The sequence below is a fragment of the Salmo salar genome, chromosome ssa16, assembly GCF_905237065.1.
Source record: "Salmo salar chromosome ssa16, Ssal_v3.1, whole genome shotgun sequence".
In the NCBI taxonomy this organism is placed as follows: domain Eukaryota; kingdom Metazoa; phylum Chordata; class Actinopteri; order Salmoniformes; family Salmonidae; genus Salmo; species Salmo salar.
In genome coordinates this window covers 58,747,249-58,772,402 of record NC_059457.1, presented here as the reverse complement: position 1 = coordinate 58,772,402, position 25,154 = coordinate 58,747,249, and the positions used below count along the sequence as shown (strand labels likewise).

Genomic DNA, 25,154 nt, shown 5'->3' with positions numbered 1-25,154 from the left:
AGTTTTTTTGGTTTGGAGGACTATGAGAGAGTGTCGAATTTGGCCAAACAAACTGAATGGCTTATTTGCTACATGAGGTTTATTTGATTGAATACAAGTTTTGGAAATCTTAAGTTGTTACGAGTGTATTGATATACAGTAAGTGGGACACGTGACATCCCGGAGTTATCTTGATGGCTATGCATATTCATGACATGAGGCTAGTAGCATAGCATCTCTCTCCAATGAATACAGGCGATTGATGTCAACAACCCTCATTGAAGAATATTCAAAAAAGGATTGCAATAATGAGGTATCCACCAATCCAAAGAAAGGATAGGCGAGAGCTAGACAGCCTTCCATGCTGCTTTGTGGACGACCACTCCCATTTTTAGGGCGCAGAGACATCTTGTCAGTATATTCATAATCTTTCTTATTGTCTTCCCTATTGCCCACAGTCTCTCCTCAAGGTCTTTAAACACCATTTGTTTAGGTCAGGGTGTGATTTGGGTGGGCATTCTAGATTTTGTATTTCTATGTTCATTTCTATGTTTTCTATTTCTTTGTGTTGAGCCGAGTATGGTTTCCAATCAGAGGCAGCTGTCTATCGTTGTCTCTGATTGGGAACCATACTTAGGCAGCCTTTTTCCCTCCTTCAGTTGTGGGTAATTATATTCTTTCTGTGAGTGTTCTGTGCGCGCGCCTCAGTTGCGTCACGTTCGTTTCTGTTTTACCTGTTTCTTTGTTTCGTTCGGTTTCACTAATAAAGTATGTGGAATTTCCGGCCCGCTGCGCCTTGGCTGATCTGTGACAGGGAGTTTGAGGACAGTGAACGTGACAGAATTACCCACCACAAGAAGGCCAAGCAGCGTGCCGGGAGGACGAGCTGGACCGAGGAGAATCAACATCGACAGAAGCACGAGAGGCACCCCCAAAAAACAATTTTTGGGGGGGGCACACGGGGTGATTGGCAGAGTCAGGGTGGAGACCTGAGCCATGGGGAAAGTAGGACTGGTCAAGTACCGTGTTATGCGGTGATTCGCACGGTGTCGCCAGTTCGCATTTACAGCCCGGTGCGCTCTGTGCCTGCGCTCCGCAGTTGCCATGCTAGAGTTGGCATCCAGCCAGGAAGGATTGTGCCAGCTCAGCGCTCCTGGTCTCCAGTGCGCCTTCTCGGTCCAGGATATCCTGCGCCGGCGCTACGCACTGTGTCGCCAGTGGGCCTGCACAGCCCAGTTCGTCCAGTGCCAGCGACCCGCCCTTGCCGGACTGAAGGAAGTATCCAGCCAGGACGGGTTGTGCCAGTCATAAGCTCCAGACCTCCAGTGCGCCTCCAAGGCCCAGTATACCCTGTGCCTGCTCTGCGCACCCGGCCTCCAGCGACATTCCCTAGTCCAGAACTCTCAGCGACGTTCCCCAGTCCAGAGTCTCCAGCGATGTTCCTAGTCCGGTGAGACCTATTTCGGCTCCACGTACGAAGCCTCCAGTGATGATCCATGGCCCGGAGCCTGTAGGGATGATCCATGGCCCGGAGCCTCCAGTGATGATCCATGGCCCGGAGCCTCCAGCGACGTTCCCTAGTCCGGTGAGACCTGTTCCGGCTCCACGTACGATCCAGTGATGATCCATGGCCCGGAGCCTCCAGTGATGATCCATGGCATGGAGCCTGTAGCGACGGTCCCCAGTCCGGAACCTCCTGAGACGGACTGCAGCCCGGAACCTCCTGAGACGGACTGCAGCCCGGAACCTCCTGAGACGGACTGCAGCCCGGAACCTCCTGAGACGGACTGCAGCCCAGAGTCTTCAGCGGCAGCCTGTTTAGAAGCTTCTTGGACCTAGACTTGGCGCTCCGGTACCGCTTGCCGTGCGGTAGCAGAGAGAACAGTCTATGACTTGGGTGGCTGGAGTCTTACGGCTTGGGGGTAGAAGATGTGCTTGAGAATGGGGGTGTGCTCGGTCCTCCTTTTCCTGTAGTCCACAATCATCTCCTCCTCACCACAGACATGTCTGATTTCAAGGGGACACATCGGCAATATGAGACTCCAGCGAAGGAGTCGGCGGTTTGTGGAGCTCGACTTTTGCAGGAAAACGAGAGGGTGATGATCGGTATAGACCACCATAGGGGAACCTTTATTTAACCAGGTAGGCCAGTTGAGAACAACTGCGATCTGGCCAAGATAAAGCATAGCAATTAGACGCATACAACAGCACGGAGTTACACGTGGAATAAACAAAACATACAGTCAATAATACAGTAGAAAAAACAGAAAACAAAAAGTCTATATACAGTGAGTGGAAATGAGGTAAGATAAGGGAGTCAAGTCAATAAATAGGCCATGGTGGCGAAGTAATTACAATATAACAATTAAACACAGGAGTGATAGATGTGCAGAAGATGAATGTGCAAGTAGAGATACTGGGGTGCAAAGGAGCAAGATAAATAAATAAATACAGTATGGGGATGAGGTAGATAGATGGGCTGTGTACAGGTGCAGTGATCTGTGAGCTGCTCTGACAGCTGATGCTTATTTACTGCGGCTCTTTCATTATTTGTTATTCTTATCTCTTACTTTTTGCTGTTGTTTGTTTTTTCTTAAAACTGTATTGTTGGTTAATAAGGGCTGTAATTGTATTCAGCATTTCACTGTGAGGTCTACTACACCTGTTGTATTCAGCATTTCACTATGAGGTCTACTACACCTGTTGTATTCAGCATTTCACTGTGAGGTCTACTACACCTGTTGTATTCAGCATTTCACTGTGAGGTCTACTACACCTGTTGTATTCAGCATTTCACTGTGAGGTCTACTACACCTGTTGTATTCAGCATTTCACTGTGAGGTCTACTACACCTGTTGTATTCAGCATTTCACTGTGAGGTCTACTACACCTGTTGTATTCAGCATTTCACTGTGAGGTCTACTACACCTGTTGTATTCAGCATTTCACTGTTAGGTCTACTACACCTGTTGTATTCAGCATTTCACTGTAAGGTCTACTACACCTGTTGTATTCAGCATTTCACTGTGAGGTCTACTACACCTGTTGTATTCAGCATTTCACTGTGAGGTCTACTACACCTGTTGTATTCAGCATTTCACTGTAAGGTCTACTACACCTGTTGTATTCAGCATTTCACTGTGAGGTCTACTACACCTGTTGTATTCAGCATTTCACTGTGAGGTCTACTACACCTGTTGTATTCAGCATTTCACTGTAAGGTCTACTACACCTGTTGTATTCAGCATTTCACTGTAAGGTCTACTACACCTGTTGTATTCAGCATTTCACTGTGAGGTCTACTACACCTGTTGTATTCAGCATTTCACTGTGAGGTCTACTACACCTGTTGTATTCAGCATTTCACTGTGAGGTCTACTACACCTGTTGTATTCAGCATTTCACTGTGAGATCTACTACACCTGTTGTATTCAGCATTTCACTGTGAGGTCTACTACACCTGTTGTATTCAGCATTTCACTGTAAGGTCTACTACACCTGTTGTATTCAGCATTTCACTGTAAGGTCTACTACACCTGTTGTATTCAGCATTTCACTGTGAGGTCTACTACACCTGTTGTATTCAGCATTTCACTGTGAGGTCTACTACACCTGTTGTATTCAGCATTTCACTGTGAGGTCTACACCTGTTGTATTCAGCATTTCACTGTGAGGTCTACACCTGTTGTATTCAGCATTTCACTGTGAGGTCTACTACACCTGTTGTATTCAGCATTTCACTGTGAGGTCTACACCTGTTGTATTCAGCATTTCACTGTGAGGTCTACACCGGTTGTATTCAGCATTTCACTGTAAGGTCTACACCTGTTGTATTCAGCATTTCACTGTGAGGTCTACTACACCTGTTGTATTCAGCATTTCACTGTGAGGTCTACTACACCTGTTGTATTCAGCATTTCACTGTGAGGTCTACTACACCTGTTGTATTCAGCATTTCACTGTAAGGTCTACTACACCTGTTGTATTCAGCATTTCACTGTAAGGTCTACTACACCTGTTGTATTCAGCATTTCACTGTAAGGTCTACTACACCTGTTGTATTCAGCATTTCACTGTGAGGTCTACTACACCTGTTGTATTCAGCATTTCACTGTGAGGTCTACTACACCTGTTGTATTCAGCATTTCACTGTAAGGTCTACTACACCTGTTGTATTCAGCATTTCACTGTGAGGTCTACTACACCTGTTGTATTCAGCATTTCACTGTGAGGTCTACTACACCTGTTGTATTCAGCATTTCACTGTGAGGTCTACTACACCTGTTGTATTCAGCATTTCACTGTAAGGTCTACTACACCTGTTGTATTCAGCATTTCACTGTGAGGTCTACTACACCTGTTGTATTCAGCATTTCACTGTGAGGTCTACTACACCTGTTGTATTCAGCATTTCACTGTGAGGTCTACTACACCTGTTGTATTCAGCATTTCACTGTGAGATCTACTACACCTGTTGTATTCAGCATTTCACTGTGAGGTCTACTACACCTGTTGTATTCAGCATTTCACTGTAAGGTCTACTACACCTGTTGTATTCAGCATTTCACTGTAAGGTCTACTACACCTGTTGTATTCAGCATTTCACTGTGAGGTCTACTACACCTGTTGTATTCAGCATTTCACTGTGAGGTCTACTACACCTGTTGTATTCAGCATTTCACTGTGAGGTCTACTACACCTGTTGTATTCAGCATTTCACTGTGAGGTCTACACCTGTTGTATTCAGCATTTCACTGTGAGGTCTACACCTGTTGTATTCAGCATTTCACTGTGAGGTCTACTACACCTGTTGTATTCAGCATTTCACTGTGAGGTCTACACCTGTTGTATTCAGCATTTCACTGTGAGGTCTACACCGGTTGTATTCAGCATTTCACTGTAAGGTCTACACCTGTTGTATTCAGCATTTCACTGTGAGGTCTACTACACCTGTTGTATTCAGCATTTCACTGTGAGGTCTACTACACCTGTTGTATTCAGCATTTCACTGTGAGGTCTACTACACCTGTTGTATTCAGCATTTCACTGTGAGGTCTACTACACCTGTTGTATTCAGCATTTCACTGTAAGGTCTACTACACCTGTTGTATTCAGCATTTCACTGTAAGGTCTACTACACCTGTTGTATTCAGCATTTCACTGTAAGGTCTACTACACCTGTTGTATTCAGCATTTCACTGTAAGGTCTACTACACCTGTTGTATTCAGCATTTCACTGTGAGGTCTACACCTGTTGTATTCAGCATTTCACTGTGAGGTCTACTACACCTGTTGTATTCAGCATTTCACTGTGAGGTCTACTATTCCTGTTGTATTCAGCATTTCACTGTGAGGTCTACTACACCTGTTGTATTCAGCATTTCACTGTAAGGTCTACTACACCTGTTGTATTCAGCATTTCACTGTGAGGTCTACTACACCTGTTGTATTCAGCATTTCACTGTGAGGTCTACTACACCTGTTGTATTCAGCATTTCACTGTAAGGTCTACTACACCTGTTGTATTCAGCATTTCACTGTAAGGTCTACTACACCTGTTGTATTCAGCATTTCACTGTAAGGTCTACTACACCTGTTGTATTCAGCATTTCACTGTAAGGTCTACTACACCTGTTGTATTCAGCATTTCACTTTGTATTCGGTGCATGTGACAACTTTTTTTTTTAAATTTGATTTTATAATGTTGATGATGATGAAGACAACTCTTCTTCCTCCTGCAGTACTCGTGGAAGCTGGTTCATCCAACGGATAAGTACTCGAACAAGGAGTGTCCTGACAACGCGGAGGAGTACGAACGCGCTACACGATACAACTACAGCATCGAGGAGAAGTTCGCCCTGGTCGAGGTCAGTTTTACTACCTTTTCCCCGTTTCCCCATCTGTCTGTTGGCCAATCACCCTAGGCTGGTCCCATATCTGTTTGTGCTGTTCTGGTCATTACCTAGCCTGGTCGCTCCTGTGGTCCTAGGACTTCCATAGGAGTTGGCGAGACGGCACAAATCATCTCTAACTCTAAGTTGATTGATTTGTGATGTAAGAAAGGCTTTATAAAGGTGTGTTCCTTCCCTCCCTGTCTGTAATTAACCTGTCTCTAATTAACCTGTCTCTAATTAACCTGTCTCTAGGTGTGTTCCCTCCCTCCCTGTCTGTAATTAACCTGTCTGTAATTAACCTGTCTCTAATTAACCTGTCTCTAATTAACCTGTCTCTAGGTGTGTTCCTTCCCTCCCTGTCTCTAATTAACCTGTCTCTAATTAACCTGTCTCTAATTAACCTGTCTCTAGGTGTGTTCCCTCCCTGTCTGTAATTAACCTGTCTCTAGGTGTGTTCCCTCCCTGTCTATAATTAACCTGTCTCTAGGTGTGTTCCCTCCCTGTCTCTAATTAACCTGTCTCTAGGTGTGTTCCCTCCCTGTCTGTAATTAACCTGTCTCTAGGTGTGTTCCCTCCCTGTCTATAATTAACCTGTCTCTAGGTGTGTTCCCTCCCTGTCTCTAATTAACCTGTCTCTAGGTGTGTTCCTTCCCTCCCTGTCTCTAATTAACCTGTCTCTAGGTGTGTTCCTTCCCTCCCTGTCTCTAATTAACCTGTCTCTAGGTGTGTTCCCTCCCTCCCTGTCTCTAATTAACCTGTCTCTAGGTGTGTTCCCTCCCTGTCTCTAATTAACCTGTCTCTAGGTGTGTTCCCTCCCTGTCTGTAATTAACCTGTCTCTAGGTGTGTTCCTTCCCTCCCTGTCTCTAATTAACCTGTCTCTAATTAACCTGTCTCTAGGTGTGTTCCTTCCCTCCCTGTCTCTAATTAACCTGTCTCTAATTAACCTGTCTCTAATTAACCTGTCTCTAATTAACCTGTCTCTAGGTGTGTTCCCTCCCTGTCTGTAATTAACCTGTCTCTCGGTGTGTTCCCTCCCTGTCTGTAATTAACCTGTCTCTAGGTGTGTTCCTTCCCTCCCTGTCTCTAATTAACCTGTCTCTAGGTGTGTTCCTTCCCTGTCTCTAATTAACCTGTCTCTAGGTGTGTTCCCTCCCTGTCTGTAATTAACCTGTCTCTAGGTGTGTTCCTTCCCTCCCTGTCTCTAATTAACCTGTCTCTAATTAACCTGTCTCTAGGTGTGTTCCTTCCCTCCCTGTCTCTAATTAACCTGTCTCTAATTAACCTGTCTCTAATTAACCTGTCTCTAATTAACCTGTCTCTAGGTGTGTTCCCTCCCTGTCTCTAATTAACCTGTCTCTAATTAACCTGTCTCTAATTAACCTGTCTCTAATTAACCTGTCTCTAGGTGTGTTCCTTCCCTCCCTGTCTCTAATTAACCTGTCTCTAATTAACCTGTCTCTAATTAACCTGTCTCTAGGTGTGTTCCCTCCCTGTCTGTAATTAACCTGTCTCTAGGTGTGTTCCCTCCCTGTCTGTAATTAACCTGTCTCTAGGTGTGTTCCCTCCCTGTCTATAATTAACCTGTCTCTAGGTGTGTTCCCTCCCTGTCTCTAATTAACCTGTCTCTAGGTGTGTTCCCTCCCTGTCTGTAATTAACCTGTCTCTAGGTGTGTTCCTTCCCTCCCTGTCTCTAATTAACCTGTCTCTAATTAACCTGTCTCTAATTAACCTGTCTCTAGGTGTGTTCCTTCCCTCCCTGTCTCTAATTAACCTGTCTCTAGGTGTGTTCCTTCCCTCCCTGTCTCTAATTAACCTGTCTCTAATTAACCTGTCTCTAATTAACCTGTCTCTAATTAACCTGTCTCTAGGTGTGTTCCCTCCCTGTCTGTAATTAACCTGTCTCTAGGTGTGTTCCCTCCCTGTCTATAATTAACCTGTCTCTAGGTGTGTTCCCTCCCTGTCTCTAATTAACCTGTCTCTAGGTGTGTTCCCTCCCTGTCTGTAATTAACCTGTCTCTAGGTGTGTTCCTTCCCTCCCTGTCTCTAATTAACCTGTCTCTAGGTGTGTTCCTTCCCTCCCTGTCTCTAATTAACCTGTCTCTAATTAACCTGTCTCTAGGTGTGTTCCTTCCCTCCCTGCCTCTAATTAACCTGTCTCTAATTAACCTGTCTCTAGGTGTGTTCCCTTCCTGTCTCTAATTAACCTGTCTCTAGGTGTGTTCCCTCCCTCCCTGTCTCTAATTAACCTGTCTCTAGGTGTGTTCCCTCCCTGTCTCTAATTAACCTGTCTCTAGGTGTGTTCCCTCCCTGTCTGTAATTAACCTGTCTCTAGGTTTGTTCCCTCCCTGTCTATAATTAACCTGTCTCTAGGTGTGTTCCTTCCCTCCCTGTCTGTAATTAACCTGTCTCTAATTAACCTGTCTCTAATTAACCTGTCTCTAGGTGTGTTCCCTCCCTCCCTGTCTCTAATTAACCTGTCTCTAGGTGTGTTCCTTCCCTCCCTGTCTGTAATTAACCTGTCTCTAATTAACCTGTCTCTAATTAACCTGTCTCTAGGTGTGTTCCTTCCCTCCCTGTCTGTAATTAACCTGTCTCTAATTAACCTGTCTCTAATGAACCTGTCTCTAATTAACCTGTCTCTAGGTGTGTTCCCTCCCTCCCTGTCTCTAATTAACCTGTCTCTAATTAACCTGTCTCTAATTAACCTGTCTCTAGGTGTGTTCCCTCCCTCCCTGTCTCTAATTAACCTGTCTCTAATTAACCTGTCTCTAATTAACCTGTCTCTAGGTGTGTTCCTTCCCTCCCTGTCTCTAATTAACCTGTCTCTAGGTGTGTTCCTTCCCTCCCTGTCTCTAATTAACCTGTCTCTAATTAACCTGTCTCTAATTAACCTGTCTCTAGGTGTGTTCCTTCCCTCCCTGCCTCTAATTAACCTGTCTCTAATTAACCTGTCTCTAGGTGTGTTCCCTCCCTCCCTGTCTCTAATTAACCTGTCTCTAGGTGTGTTCCTTCCCTCCCTGTCTCTAATTAACCTGTCTCTAATTAACCTGTCTCTAATTAACCTGTCTCTAGGTGTGTTCCTTCCCTCCCTGTCTCTAATTAACCTGTCTCTAATTAACCTGTCTCTAGGTGTGTTCCTTCCCTCCCTGTCTCTAATTAACCTGTCTCTAATTAACCTGTCTCTAGGTGTGTTCCTTCCCTCCCTGTCTCTAATTAACCTGTCTCTAATTAACCTGTCTCTAGGTGTGTTCCTTCCCTCCCTGTCTCTAATTAACCTGTCTAATTAACCTGTCTCTAATTAACCTGTCTCTAGGTGTGTTCCTTCCCTCCCTGTCTGTAATTAACCTGTCTCTAGGTGTGTTCCTTCCCTGTCTGTAATTAACCTGTCTCTCGGTGTGTTCCCTCCCTGTCTGTAATTAACCTGTCTCTAGGTGTGTTCCTTCCCTCCCTGTCTCTAATTAACCTGTCTCTAGGTGTGTTCCTTCCCTGTCTCTAATTAACCTGTCTCTAGGTGTGTTCCCTCCCTGTCTGTAATTAACCTGTCTCTAGGTGTGTTCCTTCCCTCCCTGTCTCTAATTAACCTGTCTCTAATTAACCTGTCTCTAGGTGTGTTCCTTCCCTCCCTGTCTCTAATTAACCTGTCTCTAATTAACCTGTCTCTAATTAACCTGTCTCTAATTAACCTGTCTCTAGGTGTGTTCCCTCCCTGTCTCTAATTAACCTGTCTCTAATTAACCTGTCTCTAATTAACCTGTCTCTAATTAACCTGTCTCTAGGTGTGTTCCTTCCCTCCCTGTCTCTAATTAACCTGTCTCTAATTAACCTGTCTCTAATTAACCTGTCTCTAGGTGTGTTCCCTCCCTGTCTGTAATTAACCTGTCTCTAGGTGTGTTCCCTCCCTGTCTGTAATTAACCTGTCTCTAGGTGTGTTCCCTCCCTGTCTATAATTAACCTGTCTCTAGGTGTGTTCCCTCCCTGTCTCTAATTAACCTGTCTCTAGGTGTGTTCCCTCCCTGTCTGTAATTAACCTGTCTCTAGGTGTGTTCCTTCCCTCCCTGTCTCTAATTAACCTGTCTCTAATTAACCTGTCTCTAATTAACCTGTCTCTAGGTGTGTTCCTTCCCTCCCTGTCTCTAATTAACCTGTCTCTAGGTGTGTTCCTTCCCTCCCTGTCTCTAATTAACCTGTCTCTAATTAACCTGTCTCTAATTAACCTGTCTCTAATTAACCTGTCTCTAGGTGTGTTCCCTCCCTGTCTGTAATTAACCTGTCTCTAGGTGTGTTCCCTCCCTGTCTATAATTAACCTGTCTCTAGGTGTGTTCCCTCCCTGTCTCTAATTAACCTGTCTCTAGGTGTGTTCCCTCCCTGTCTGTAATTAACCTGTCTCTAGGTGTGTTCCTTCCCTCCCTGTCTCTAATTAACCTGTCTCTAGGTGTGTTCCTTCCCTTCCTGTCTCTAATTAACCTGTCTCTAGGTGTGTTCCCTCCCTCCCTGTCTCTAATTAACCTGTCTCTAGGTGTGTTCCCTCCCTGTCTCTAATTAACCTGTCTCTAGGTGTGTTCCCTCCCTGTCTGTAATTAACCTGTCTCTAGGTTTGTTCCCTCCCTGTCTATAATTAACCTGTCTCTAGGTGTGTTCCTTCCCTCCCTGTCTGTAATTAACCTGTCTCTAATTAACCTGTCTCTAATTAACCTGTCTCTAGGTGTGTTCCCTCCCTCCCTGTCTCTAATTAACCTGTCTCTAGGTGTGTTCCTTCCCTCCCTGTCTGTAATTAACCTGTCTCTAATTAACCTGTCTCTAATTAACCTGTCTCTAGGTGTGTTCCTTCCCTCCCTGTCTGTAATTAACCTGTCTCTAATTAACCTGTCTCTAATGAACCTGTCTCTAATTAACCTGTCTCTAGGTGTGTTCCCTCCCTCCCTGTCTCTAATTAACCTGTCTCTAATTAACCTGTCTCTAATTAACCTGTCTCTAGGTGTGTTCCCTCCCTCCCTGTCTCTAATTAACCTGTCTCTAATTAACCTGTCTCTAATTAACCTGTCTCTAGGTGTGTTCCTTCCCTCCCTGTCTCTAATTAACCTGTCTCTAGGTGTGTTCCTTCCCTCCCTGTCTCTAATTAACCTGTCTCTAATTAACCTGTCTCTAGGTGTGTTCCTTCCCTCCCTGCCTCTAATTAACCTGTCTCTAATTAACCTGTCTCTAGGTGTGTTCCCTCCCTCCCTGTCTCTAATTAACCTGTCTCTAGGTGTGTTCCTTCCCTCCCTGTCTCTAATTAACCTGTCTCTAATTAACCTGTCTCTAATTAACCTGTCTCTAGGTGTGTTCCTTCCCTCCCTGTCTCTAATTAACCTGTCTCTAATTAACCTGTCTCTAGGTGTGTTCCTTCCCTCCCTGTCTCTAATTAACCTGTCTCTAATTAACCTGTCTCTAGGTGTGTTCCTTCCCTCCCTGTCTCTAATTAACCTGTCTCTAATTAACCTGTCTCTAGGTGTGTTCCTTCCCTCCCTGTCTCTAATTAACCTGTCTAATTAACCTGTCTCTAATTAACCTGTCTCTAGGTGTGTTCCTTCCCTCCCTGTCTGTAATTAACCTGTCTCTAGGTGTGTTCCTTCCCTTCCTGTCTCTAATTAACCTGTCTCTAATTAACCTGTCTCTAGGTGTGTTCCTTCCCTTCCTGTCTCTATTTAACCTGTCTCTAGGTGTGTTCCTTCCCTCCCTGTCTCTAATTAACCTGTCTCTAATTAACCTGTCTCTAGGTGTGTTCCTTCCCTCCCTGTCTCTAATTAACCTGTCTCTAGGTGTGTTCCTTCCCTCCCTGTCTCTAATTAACCTGTCTCTAATTAACCTGTCTCTAGGTGTGTTCCTTCCCTCCCTGTCTCTAATTAACCTGTCTCTAATTAACCTGTCTCTAATTAACCTGTATCTAGGTGTGTTCCTTCCCTCCCTGTCTGTAATTAACCTGTCTCTAGGTGTGTTCCTTCCTTCCCTCCCTGTCTCTAATTAACCTGTCTCTAATTAACCTGTCTCTAATTAACCTGTCTATAATTAACCTGTCTCTAGGTGTGTTCCTTCCTTCCCTCCCTGTCTCTAATTAACCTGTCTCTAATTAACCTGTCTCTAATGAACCTGTCTCTAATTAACCTGTATCTAGGTGTGTTCCCCCCCCTCCCTGTCTCTAATTAACCTGTCTCTAATTAACCTGTCTCTAGGTGTGTTCCTTCCCTCCCTGTCTCTAATTAACCTGTCTCTAGGTGTGTTCCTTCCCTCCCTGTCTCTAATGAACCTGTCTCTAATTAACCTGTCTCTAGGTGTGTTCCTTCCCTCCCTGTCTGTAATTAACCTGTCTCTAGGTGTGTTCCTTCCCTTCCTGTCTCTAATTAACCTGTCTCTAGGTGTGTTCCTTCCCTCCCTGTCTCTAATTAACCTGTCTCTAGGTGTGTTCCCTCCCTCCCTGTCTCTAATTAACCTGTCTCTAATTAACCTGTCTCTAATTAACCTGTCTCTAGGTGTGTTCCCCCCCTCCCTGTCTGTAATTAACCTGTCTCTAATCAACCTGTCTCTAATGAACCTGTATCTAGGTGTGTTCCCCCCCTCCCTGTCTCTAATTAACCTGTCTGTAATTAACCTGTCTCTAGGTGTGTTCCTTCCCTCCCTGTCTCTAATTAACCTGTCTCTAATTAACCTGTCTCTAATTAACCTGTCTCTAGGTGTGTTCCTTCCCTCCCTGTCTCTAATTAACCTGTCTCTAATTAACCTGTCTCTAATTAACCTGTCTCTAATTAACCTGTCTCTAATTAACCTGTCTCTAGGTGTGTTCCTTCCCTCCCTGTCTCTAATTAACCTGTCTCTAATTAACCTGTCTCTGGGTGTGTTCCCTCCCTCCCTGTCTCTAATTAACCTGTCTCTAATTAACCTGTCTCTAATGAACCTGTCTCTAATGAACCTGTCTCTAGGTGTGTTCCTTCCCTCCCTGTCTCTAATGAACCTGTCTCTAGGTGTGTTCCTTCCCTCCCTGTCTGTAATTAACCTGTCTCTAGGTGTGTTCCTTCCTTCCCTCCCTGTCTCTAATTAACCTGTCTCTAATTAACCTGTCTCTAGGTGTGTTCCTTCCTTCCCTCCCTGTCTCTAATTAACCTGTCTCTAGGTGTGTTCCTTCCCTCCCTGTCTCTAATGAACCTGTCTCTAATTAACCTGTCTCTAGGTGTGTTCCTTCCCTCCCTGTCTCTAATTAACCTGTCTCTAATTAACCTGTCTCTAGGTGTGTTCCTTCCCTCCCTGTCTCTAATTAACCTGTCTCTAGGTGTGTTCCCTCCCTGTCTGTAATTAACCTGTCTCTAGGTGTGTTCCCTCCCTGTCTGTAATTAACCTGTCTCTAGGTGTGTTCCTTCCTTCCCTCCCTGTCTCTAATGAACCTGTCTCTAATGAACCTGTCTCTAATTAACCTGTCTCTAATTAACCTGTCTCTAGGTGTGTTCCTTCCCTTCCTGTCTGTAATGAACCTGTCTCTAATTAACCTGTCTCTAGGTGTGTTCCTTCCCTTCCTGTCTCTAATTAACCTGTCTCTAATTAACCTGTCTCTAGGTGTGTTCCTTCCCTTCCTGTCTCTAATTAACCTGTCTCTAATGAACCTGTCTCTAATTAACCTGTCTCTAGGTGTGTTCCTTCCCTCCCTGTCTGTAATGAACCTGTCTCTAGGTGTGTTAAAGACTGAGGTGTGTTCCTTCCCTCCAGGTGATGGCCATGATAAAGGGTTTGCAGGTTCTGATGGGTCGTATGGAGTCGGTGTTTAACCACGCTATCCGCCACACCATCTACTCGGTCCTGCAGGACTTCGCCCAGCTCACCCTGAGAGATCCGCTACGGCAGGCCATCAAGAAGAAGAAAAACGTGGTGCAGAGGTACTACGGAAACAAACAGGACCGCACAAAACATCCTTTGAATTATGGCTTTTTGAGGGGCAGCTGCTGAGTGTGCAGGTTTTTGTTCCCATCCTGCTGTAACACCTCGAGTGTCAGAGTTGCAGACCCCTGATGTGGACTCTGCTGAGAGTTCGTGATGTATTTTTATGCTGTTTCTCTCCCCAGTGTCCTGCAGGCCATCAGGAAGACCATCTGTGATTGGGAGACGGGGCGTGAGCCCCACAATGACCCGGCCCTGCGAGGGGAGAAAGACCCCAAGGGAGGCTTTGACATCAAGGTCCCCCGCCGTGCCGTCGGCCCCTCCAGCACACAGGTCTGTCGCAGCTCTCGTCTCTACGATTACAGACTACAGACAGTCATCTCTTTTTAATCTGCCTTCATTTCTCACACATTGTTTCCTTTTGACCATCACAGCCTCCTATCCTAGTCATATCATAACGTCGTACCGTCGTCGTTCTCACACTGCCTATAAAACTTAAACTGTAATCTGGCGGAAAATTTATCAGCTGTACCATACCATTAGCTTTTTCTACATCACTAATGATCTGTTGTGTTATAAATGACAGGGTTATCAGCCTCGTCCTGCGATGTAGGACTACATCACTAATGATCTGTTGTGTTATAAATGACAGGGTTATCAGCCTCGTCCTGCGATGTAGGACTACATCACTAATGATCTGTTATAAATGACAGAGTTATCAGCCTCGTCCTGCGTTGTAGGACTACATCACTAATGATCTGTTGTGTTATAAATGACAGAGTTATCAGCCTCATCCTGCGATGTAGGACTACATCACTAATGATCTGTTGTGTTATAAATGACAGAGTTATCAGCCTCGTCCTGCGTTGTAGGACTACATCACTAATGATCTGTTGTGTTATAAATGACAGGGTTATCAGCCTCATCCTGCGATGTAGGACTACATCACTAATGATCTGTTGTGTTATAAATGACAGGGTTATCAGCCTCGTCCTGCGATGTGGGACTACATCACTAATGATCTGTTATAAATGACAGGGTTATCAGCCTCATCCTGCAATGTAGGACTACATCACTAGTCTCCTTTCCAGAGAGAGAGTGAGCCCAGCTAACACACAACGTTCTGAGAACCATGTTTCTCAGAGCTCGGTGAGAACGTGATTGTCTATGATTATTTGGCGTACGACCTTCCCACAGCATTCTGGGAATAGTGCAGGATAGTTGCTTGGCTTTGGAACATTCTCAACACATTTAAGGAACTTCACAAAAAAAAAAAAATGTTTATGTATTTCCTTATTTTATTACTTATAACACAAGTGTCAAACTCATTCCACGGAGGGCGGAGTGTCCACTCCTCCCTTGTACTTGATTGATGAATTAAGGTCACTAATTAGTAAATAACTCTCCTCACCTGCTTGCCAAATCAAATGTATTTATAAAGCCCTTCTTACATCAGCTGATATCTCAAAGTGCTGTACAGAAACCCAGCCTAAAACCCCCCCAAACAGCAAGCAATGCAGGTGTAGAAGCACGGTGGCTAGGAAAAACTCCCTAGAAAGGCCAAAACCTAGGAAGAAACCTAGAGAGGAACCAGGCTATGAGGGGTGGCCAGTCCTCTTCTGGCTGTGCTGGGTGGAGAGGAACCAGGCTATGAGGGGTGGCCAGTCCTCTTCTGGCTGTGCCGGGTGGAGATTATAACAGAACATGGCCAAGATGTTCAAATGTTCATAAATAACCAGCATTCCTTTCTTAATTTGAAAAACCAAAAACCTGCAGATACTAGGGCCCTCCATGGAATGAGTTTGCTACCCCTGCTTTAACAGAACGTTTTTCATTAAAGTTCAAACATGGTTACATTTCATTTCAGCTTTGATAATGTTCTAGGAAAGTTCTCCAACTGCTTTGACATTGGGAATGTTCTCAAATAGTTCGGAGAACGTTAAGAACCAACGTTCTTCTGTGGGAATATCAGTACTTCCTCAGAACATTCCACACAAGTTCCCATGTGGTTCTATTTAAATGTCATATTTTTACTACATTCTGGAAAAGTTCAACAACAACAAAAAGTTTGACTTTAGCGATGTTTTCAGAACGTTCATAGAAGATGTTTCAGTTCTTGACAAAATTCTGGGAAATGTAATTGTGCACATTAAAATCAATAAGCTTTAAATTCCGTTCTCAGAACGTGATAAAATCGTTCCATTAAAAAACCACAAGAATACTTTAGTAACATTCAGAGAATGTTTTAAAAAAACATGCATTCCGTTCTCAGCATCAACAAAACTCTCTCTGTCCTCCATCTTGTTAAGTGTGTTCAGGTGTGTTGGCCTCACCTGATGTTAATCGTTCTTCCTTTGAAATGGGGTCTGTTTGAACAGACCCCAACATGGCATCTTCCTTCTCGTGGCGCAGTGGACTAATCCCATGGATAAAGGACAGAAGATCATAGGTTTCAATCTCACTGATGCCGTGTCACAATAAATCAAATTAAAAGGTGTTTGTATTATTATTGCCTATCTGTGCTTGGAGTTCAAAAAACGTTAACCCAAAATAAGCTAGCAGTGTTATTAAACGTCTTATTGAAACATTCAGTAAAGGTTAAGGAAGTCATTCAAAAGAACTAAATAGTCTATAATTTCAGTTCTTGGAGCGGTAATAAAACCTCCCAGGATAACGTTCTCAGAACCTTCCTGGAACCAGAGTAAAACGTTCTCAGAACCTTCCTGGAACCAGAGTAAAACGTTCTCAGAACCTTCCTGGAACCAGACTAAAACGTTCTCAGAACCTTCCTGGAACCAGACTAAAACGTTCTCAGAACCTTCCTGCAACCAGACTAAAACGTTCTCAGAACCTTCCTGCAACCAGATTAAAACGTTCTCAGAACCTTCCTGGAACCAGAGTAAAACGTTCTCAGAACCTTCCTGGAACCAGAGAAAAATGTTCTCAGAACTTTCCTGGAACCAGAATAAAACGTTCTCAGAACCTTCCTGGAACCAGAGAAAAACGTTCTCAGAACCTTCCTGGAACCAGAGAAAAACGTTCTCAGAACCTTCCTGGAACCAGAGTAAAACGTTCTCAGAACCTTCCTGGAACCAGAATAAAACGTTCTCAGAACCTTCCTGCAACCCAAAAATAAATGTTCCTGGAACAGGCAAAATGTTCACTTCTGTTCTTAGAACGTTAAAAAAAAAACCTGTTAGGAAACGTATGGCTTTGTTCCCACAACCAATGTCAAACCAAAAACATACGTTTCCACACCTTCCAAGCTGGAGAGCTCTATGCAACAGGTGTTGATCCAGCCTGAAGCCATGTTGTTTCTCGCTACACTTTGAAGCAGTCTAACGTAATCAAATCAAATGTATTTATAAAGCCCTTTTTGAAGCAGGACCAATCAAATGTATTTATGAAACCCTTTTTGAAGCAGGACCAATCAAATGTATTTATAAAGCCCTTTTTGAAGCAGGACCAATCAAATGTATTTATAAAGCCCTTTTTGAAGCAGGACCAATCAAATGTATTTATAAAGCCCTTTTTGAAGCAGGACCAATCAAATGTATTTATAAAGCCCTTTTTGAAGCAGGACCAATCAAATGTATTTATAAAGCCCTTTTTGAAGCAGGACCAATTAAAATGTATTTTCAGCAGTTAACCATTAACATTCCTAAGACCAACCAGAAGTTAGTTACACACAGAACAGTTTTGGTGGTGACCAACCAGAAGTTAGTTACACACAGAACAGTTTTGGTGGCGACCAACCAGAAGTTAGTTACACACAGAACAGTTTTGGTGGCGACCAACCAGAAGTTAGTTACACACAGAACAGTTTTGGTGGCGACCAACCAGAAGTTGAATATTAAACCTTTTATCTGTCAGTCATATATAATTTCTCCTCATCCTCCCCTCTGTAGCCTTCCCTGTAGCTCAGTTGGTAGAGCATGGTGTTTGCAACGCGAAGTGTTTGCAATGCCAGGGTTGTAGGTTCGATTCCCACGGGGGGCCATGTATGAAATGTATGCATTCACTACTGTAAATCGCTCTGGATTAGAGCGTCTGCTAAATGACTAAAATGTAAAAAATGTGCATCTCCTCCTCCCCTCTGTGCCTCTCCTCCTCCTCCTCTCCTCTGTGCCTTTCCTCTCCTCCTCTTCCTCTGTGCCTTTCCTCCTCCTCATCCTCCCCTCTGTGCCCCTCCTCCTTCTGTGCCTCTCCTCCTCCTCCCCTCCTCCTCCTCTGTAGCTGTACATGGTCCGTACCATGCTGGAGTCTCTGATCGCTGATAAGAGCGGCTCTAAGAAGACTCTCCGCAGCAGTCTGGAAGGACCCACCATCATGGACATGGAGAAGTTCCACCGAGAGTCCTTCTTCTATACCCACCTTCTCAACTTCAGCGGTAAGGAGTTTACCATCCTGCTCTCTGTCCCCCTTTTCCCTCTCTAACCCTCTGTCCCCTCTCTAACCCTCTGTCCTCTCTAACAGAGACCCTGCAGCAGTGCTGTGACCTGTCCCCTCTCTAACCCTCTGTCCTCTCTAACAGAGACCCTGCAGCAGTGCTGTGACCTGTCCCCTCTCTAACCCTCTGTCCTCTCTCTAACCCTCTGTCCCCTCTCTAACCCTCTGTCCTCTCTCTAACCCTCTGTCCTCTCTAACAGAGACCCTGCAGCAGTGCTGTGACCTGTCCCCTCTCTAACCCTCTGTCTGTCCCCTCTCTAACCCCCTGTCCCCTCTCTAACCCCCTGTCCACTCTCTAACCCTCTGTCCTCTCTAACAGAGACCCTGCAGCAGTGCTGTGACCTGTCCACTCTCTAACCCTCTGTCCCCTCTCTAACAGAGACCCTGCAGCAGTGCTGTGACCTGTCCACTCTCTAACCCCCTTTCCCTCTCTAACCCCCTGTCCACTCTCTAACCCTCTGTCCTCTCTAACAGAGACCCTGCAGCAGTGCTGTGACCTGTCCCCTCTCTAACCCTCTGTCCTCTCTAACAGAGACCCTGCAGCAGTGCTGTGACCTGTCCCAGCTGTGGTTCAGAGAGTTCTTCCTGGAGCTGACGATGGGTGGGAGGATCCAGTTCCCCATCGAGATGTCCATGCCCTGGATCCTCACAGACCACATCCTGGAGACCAAGGAGGCCTCAATGATGGAGTAAGGAGGGCTCTATGATGGAGTAAGGAGGGCTCTATGATGGAGTAAGGAGGGCTCTATGATGGAGTAAGGAGGGCTCTATGATGGAGTAAGGAGGGCCTCTATGATGGAGTAAGGAGGGCTCTATGATGGAGTAAGGAGGGCTCTATGATGGAGTAAGGAGGGCTCTATGATGGAGTAAGGAGGGCCTCTATGATGGAGTAAGGAGGGCCTCTATGATGGAGTAAGGAGGGCTCTATGATGGAGTAAGGAGGGCTCTATGATGGAGTAAGGAGGGCTCTATGATGGAGTAAGGAGGGCCTCTATGATGGAGTAAGGAGGGCTCTATGATGGAGAAGGTTGTTGGGCGGTTTCCAGATTTTCATACTGTCTTTCTCTCATTCCAGGATTTACGGTATTACCGGCTTAGTACACAAGGGGGCGCCAAAGAAACCCTCAAAAAATACCATTGGGTGTCGATTACCAGAATGCTAACAAAATTAGCACAAGCAATATCGAATTTCCATGGAGGCTGCTAGCTAAATATGCTAACAAGCTCAAACGAAAAATAAATGAATTGCGAAGAAAGGCAGTCTCATCAAGTTACCAAATGTCATTTCAAATTAAATCAAACTTTATTTGTCTCCTTCACCCAAATCCAGATAGCTGATGTTCTTAAAGAACTGCGAAACCTGGACCCCTACAAATCAGCCGGGCTAGACAATCTGGACACTCTCTTTCTAAAATGATCTGCCGAAATTGTTGCAACCCCTGTTACTAGCTTGTTCAACCTCTCTTTCGTATCGTCTGAGATTCCCATAGATGGTAACGCTGCTGCGGTCATCCCCCTCTTCAAAGGAGGTGACACTCTTGACCCAAATTGCTACAGACCTATATCTATCCTACCCTGCCTTTCTAAGGTCTTCGAAAGCCAAGTCAACAAACAGATTACCGACCATTTCGAATCTCACGGTACCTTCTCCGCTATGCAATCTGGTTTCAGAGCTGGTCATGGGTGCACCTCAGCCACGCTCAAGGTCCTAAACGACATCATAACCGCCATCGATAAAAGACAGTACTGTGCAGCCGTCTTCATCGACCTGGCCAAGGCTTTCGACTCTGTCAATCACCACATTCTTATTGGCAGACTCAATAGCCTTGGTTTCTCAAATGATTGCCTTGCCTGGTTTACCAACTACTTCTCTGATAGAGTTCAGTGTGTCAAATCGGAGGGCCTGTTGTCCGGGCCTCTGGCAGTCTCTATGGGGGTGCCACAGGGTTCAATTCTCAGGACGACTCTCTTCTCTGTATATATCAATGATGTCGCTCTTGCTGCTGGTGATTCTCTGATGACACCATTCTGTATACATCTGGCCCTTCGTTGGACACTGTGTTAACAACCCTCCAGACGAGCTTCAATGCCATACAACTCTCCTTCCGTGGCCTCCAACTGCTCTTAAATACAAGTAAAACTAAATGCATGCTCTTCAACCGATCGCTGCCCGTCCAGCATCACTACTCTGGACGTTTCTGACTTAGAATATGTGGACAACTACAAATACCTAGGTGTCTGGTTAGACTGTAAACTCTCCTTCCAGACTCACATCAAACATCTCCAATCCAAAGTTAAATCTAGAATTGGCTTCCTATTTCGCAACAAAGCATCCTTCACTCATGCTGCCAAACATACCCTCGTAAAACTGACCATCCTACCGATCCTCGACTTCGGCGATGTCATTTACAAAATAGCCTCTAACACTCTACTCAACAAACTGGATGCAGTCTATCACAGTGCCATCCGTTTTGTCACCAAAGCCCCATATACTACCCACCACTGCGACCTGTACGCTCTCGTTGGCTGGTCCTCGCTTCATATTCGTCACCAAACCCACTGGCTCCAGGTCATCTATAAGTCTTTGCTAGGTAAAGCCCCGCCTTATCTCAGCTCACTGGTCACCATAGCAGCACCCACTCGTAGCACGCGCTCCAGCAGGTATATTTCACTAGTCACCCCCAAAGCCAATTCCTCCTTTGGTCGTCTCTCCTTCCAGTTCTCTGCTGCCAATGACTGGAACGAACTGCAAAAATCACTGAAGCTGGAGACTCATATCTCCCTCACTAACTTTAAGCACCAGCTGTCAGAGCAGCTCACAGATCACTGCACCTGTACATAGCTCATCTGTAAATAGCCCATGCCGAGCAGTACCATACCAGGCGGTGATGCAACCAGTCAGGATGCTCTCGATGGTGCAGCTGTATAACATTTTGAGGATCTGTGGACCCATGCCAAATCTTTTCAGTCTCCTGAGGGGGAAAAGGTGTTGTCGTGCCCTCTTCACGACTGTCTTGGCGTGTTTGGACCATGATAGTTTGTTGGTGATGTGGACACCAAGGAACTTGAAACTCTTTCGACCCGCTCCACTACAGCCCCGTTGATGTTAATGGGGGCCTGTTCGGCCCGCCTTTTCCTGTAGTCCACAATCAGCTCCTTTGTCTTGCTCACATTGAGGGAGAGGTTGTCTCACAAAATCTATGTCCTGTCCTCTCTCTATTGCTACAAAATGAAATGTATTTTTTATAAACCTTCTCTGTCCTCCAGGTATGTGCTGTACCCTCTGGACCTCTATAATGACAGTGCTCACTACGCCCTGACCAAGTTCAAGAAGCAATTCCTCTACGATGAGATCGAAGCAGAGGTACGTAGTCCACCATTAGACTAGTCATCACTACAGAGGTAACTAGTCCACCATTAGACTAGTCATCACTACAGAGGTAACTAGTTCACCATTAGACTGGTCATCACTACAGAGGTAACTAGTTCACCATTAGACTAGTCATCACTACAGAGGTAACTAGTCCACCATTAGACTAGTCATCACTACAGAGGTAACTAGTTCACCATTAGACTAGTCATCACTACAGAGGTAACTAGTTCACCATTAGACTAGTCAACACTACAGAGGTAACTAGTCCACCATTAGACTAGTCATCACTACAGAGGTAACTAGTTCACCATTAGACTAGTCATCACTACAGAGGTAACTAGTTCACCATTAGACTAGTCATCACTACAGAGGTAACTAGTCCACCATTAGACTAGTCATCACTACAGAGGTAACTAGTCCACCATTAGACCAGTCATCACTACAGAGGTAACTAGTTCACCATTAGACTAGTCATCACTACAGAGGTAACTAGTTCACCATTAGACTAGTCATCACTACAGAAGTAACTAGTTCACCATTAGACTAGTCAACACTACAGAGGTAACTAGTCCACCATTAGACTAGTCATCACTACAGAGGTAACTAGTCCACCATTAGACTAGTCATCACTACAGAGGTAACTAGTTCACCATTAGACTAGTCAACACTACAGAGGTAACTAGTCCACCATTAGACTAGTCATCACTACAGAGGTAACTAGTTCACCATTAGACTAGTCATCACTACAGAGGTAACTAGTTCACCATTAGACTAGTCATCACTACAGAGGTAACTAGTCCACCATTAGACTAGTCATCACTACAGAGGTAACTAGTCCACCATTAGACCAGTCATCACTACAGAGGTAACTAGTTCACCATTAGACTAGTCATCACTACAGAGGTAACTAGTTCACCATTAGACTAGTCATCACTACAGAAGTAACTAGTTCACCATTAGACTAGTCAACACTACAGAGGTAACTAGTCCACCATTAGACTAGTCATCACTACAGAGGTAACTAGTCCACCATTAGACTAGTCATCACTACAGAGGTAACTAGTTCACCATTAGACTAGTCATCACTACAGAGGTAACTAGTCCACCATTAGACCAGTCATCACTACAGAGGTAACTAGTCCACCATTAGACTAGTCATCAATACAGAGGTAACTAGTTCACCATTAGACTAGTCATCACTACAGAGGTAACTAGTCCACCATTAGACTAGTCATCACTACAGAGGTAACTAGTTCACCATTAGACTAGTCATCACTACAGAGGTAACTAGTCCACCATTAGACCAGTCATCACTACAGAGGTAACTAGTCCACCATTAGACCAGTCATCACTACAGAGGTAACTAGTCCACCATTAGACTAGTCATCACTACAGAGGTAACTAGTCCACCATTAGACTGGTCATCACTACAGAGGTAACTAGTTCACCATTAGACTAGTCATCACTACAGAGGTAACTAGTCCACCATTAGACCGGTCATCACTACAGAGGTAACTAGTCCACCATTAGACTGGTCATCACTACAGAGGTAACTAGTCCACCATTAGACCAGTCATCACTACAGAGTTAACTAGTCCACTATTAGACCAGTCATCACTACAGAGGTAACTAGTCCACCATTAGACCAGTCATCACTACAGAGGTAACTAGTCCACCATTAGACCAGTCATCACTACAGAGGTAACTAGTCCACCATTAGACCGGTCATCACTACAGAGGTAACTAGTCCACCATTAGACTAGTCATCACTACAGAGGTAACTAGTCCACCATTAGACTGGTCATCACTACAGAGGTAACTAGTCCACCATTAGACTAGTCATCACTACAGAGGTAACTAGTCCACCATTAGACCAGTCATCACTACAGAGGTAACTAGTTCACCATTAGACTAGTCATCACTACAGAGGTAACTAGTCCACCATTAGACTAGTCATCACTACAGAGGTAACTAGTCCACCATTAGACCAGTCATCACTACAGAGGTAACTAGTTCACCATTAGACTAGTCATCACTACAGAGGTAACTAGTCCACCATTAGACTGGTCATCACTACAGAGGTAACTAGTTCACCATTAGACTAGTCATCACTACAGAGGTAACTAGTCCACCATTAGACCAGTCATCACTACAGAGGTAACTAGTTCACCATTAGACTAGTCATCACTACAGAGGTAACTAGTTCACCATTAGACTAGTCATCACTACAGAGGTAACTAGTCCACCATTAGACCAGTCATCACTACAGAGGTAACTAGTCCACCATTAGACTGGTCATCACTACAGAGGTAACTAGTCCACCATTAGACCAGTCATCACTACAGAGTTAACTAGTCCACCATTAGACCAGTCATCACTACAGAGGTAACTAGTCCACCATTAGACCAGTCATCACTACAGAGTTAACTAGTCCACCATTAGACCAGTCATCACTACAGAGGTAACTAGTCCACCATTAGACCAGTCATCACTACAGAGGTAACTAGTTCACCATTAGACTAGTCATCACTACAGAGGTAACTAGTTCACCATTAGACCAGTCATCACTACACGAGTCTTGATCATTAATGCTCATGTCTTTGTTCCTTGATTCTTGCAGGTCAACCTGTGTTTTGATCAGATTTTGATTTGAATGGTGGTCTTGCATGAGGCTGTATTTCCGATCACTAACCTATATTACATCCTCCTAGATGCAGGTCAACCTGTGTTGCATGAGGCTGTATTTCCGATCACTAACCTATATTACTCCCTCTTACTGCAGGTCAACCTGTGTTTTGATCAGTTTGTCTACAAGCTGGCTGATCAGATATTTGCCTACTACAAGATTCTAGCTGGAAGGTACGTGGACTACATCAACTAGAGGTCGACCGATTATGATTTTTCAACGCCGAAACCGATTATTGGAGGACCAAAAAAGCCGATACCGATTAATCGGCCGATTTTTATTTATATATTTGTAATAATGACAATTACAACAATACTGAATGAACAATGAACACTTTTATTTTAACTTAATATAATTCATAAATAAAATCTATTTAGTCTCAAATAAATAATGAAACATGTTCAATTTGGTTTAAATAATGCAAAAACAAAGTGTTGGAGAAGAAAGTAAAAGTGCAATATGTGCCATGTAAAAAAGCTAACGTTTAAGTTCCTTGCTCAGAACATGAGAACATATGAAAGCTGGTGGTTCCTTTTAACATGAGTCTTCAATATTCCCAGGTAAGAAGTTTTAGGTTGTAGTTATTATAGGAATTATAGGACTATTTCTCTCTATACCATTTGTATTTCATATACCTTTTGACTATTGGATGTTGTAATAGGTATTTTAGTATTGCCAGCCTAATCTCGGGACTTTATAGACTTGAAGTCATAAACAGCGCTGTGCTTCAAGCATTGCGAAGAGCTGCTGGCAAACGCAGTGAAGTTTGAATGAATGCTGACGAGCCTGCTGCTGCCTACCACCGCTCAGTCAGACTGCTCTATCAAATATTAAATCATAGACTTAATTATAGCATAATAACGCACAGAAAT

At 44.4% G+C, this 25,154-nt stretch overlaps 1 protein-coding gene across 1 annotated transcript in view; it reads left to right on the top strand.

Moving 5' to 3' along the window:
* The window catches only part of cyfip1 (cytoplasmic FMR1 interacting protein 1), a 96,535-nt gene that overhangs the window by 38,884 nt on the left and 32,497 nt on the right, over positions 1 to 25,154 (top strand). Inside the window, exons 13-19 of the mRNA XM_045697505.1 lie at positions 5,721 to 5,846; positions 13,607 to 13,773; positions 13,960 to 14,107; positions 18,011 to 18,164; positions 18,756 to 18,912; positions 21,491 to 21,587; positions 24,379 to 24,455. Coding sequence (XP_045553461.1) covers positions 5,721 to 5,846; positions 13,607 to 13,773; positions 13,960 to 14,107; positions 18,011 to 18,164; positions 18,756 to 18,912; positions 21,491 to 21,587; positions 24,379 to 24,455 — 926 coding nt within the window. The remainder of the gene's footprint in view (positions 1 to 5,720; positions 5,847 to 13,606; positions 13,774 to 13,959; positions 14,108 to 18,010; positions 18,165 to 18,755; positions 18,913 to 21,490; positions 21,588 to 24,378; positions 24,456 to 25,154) is intronic.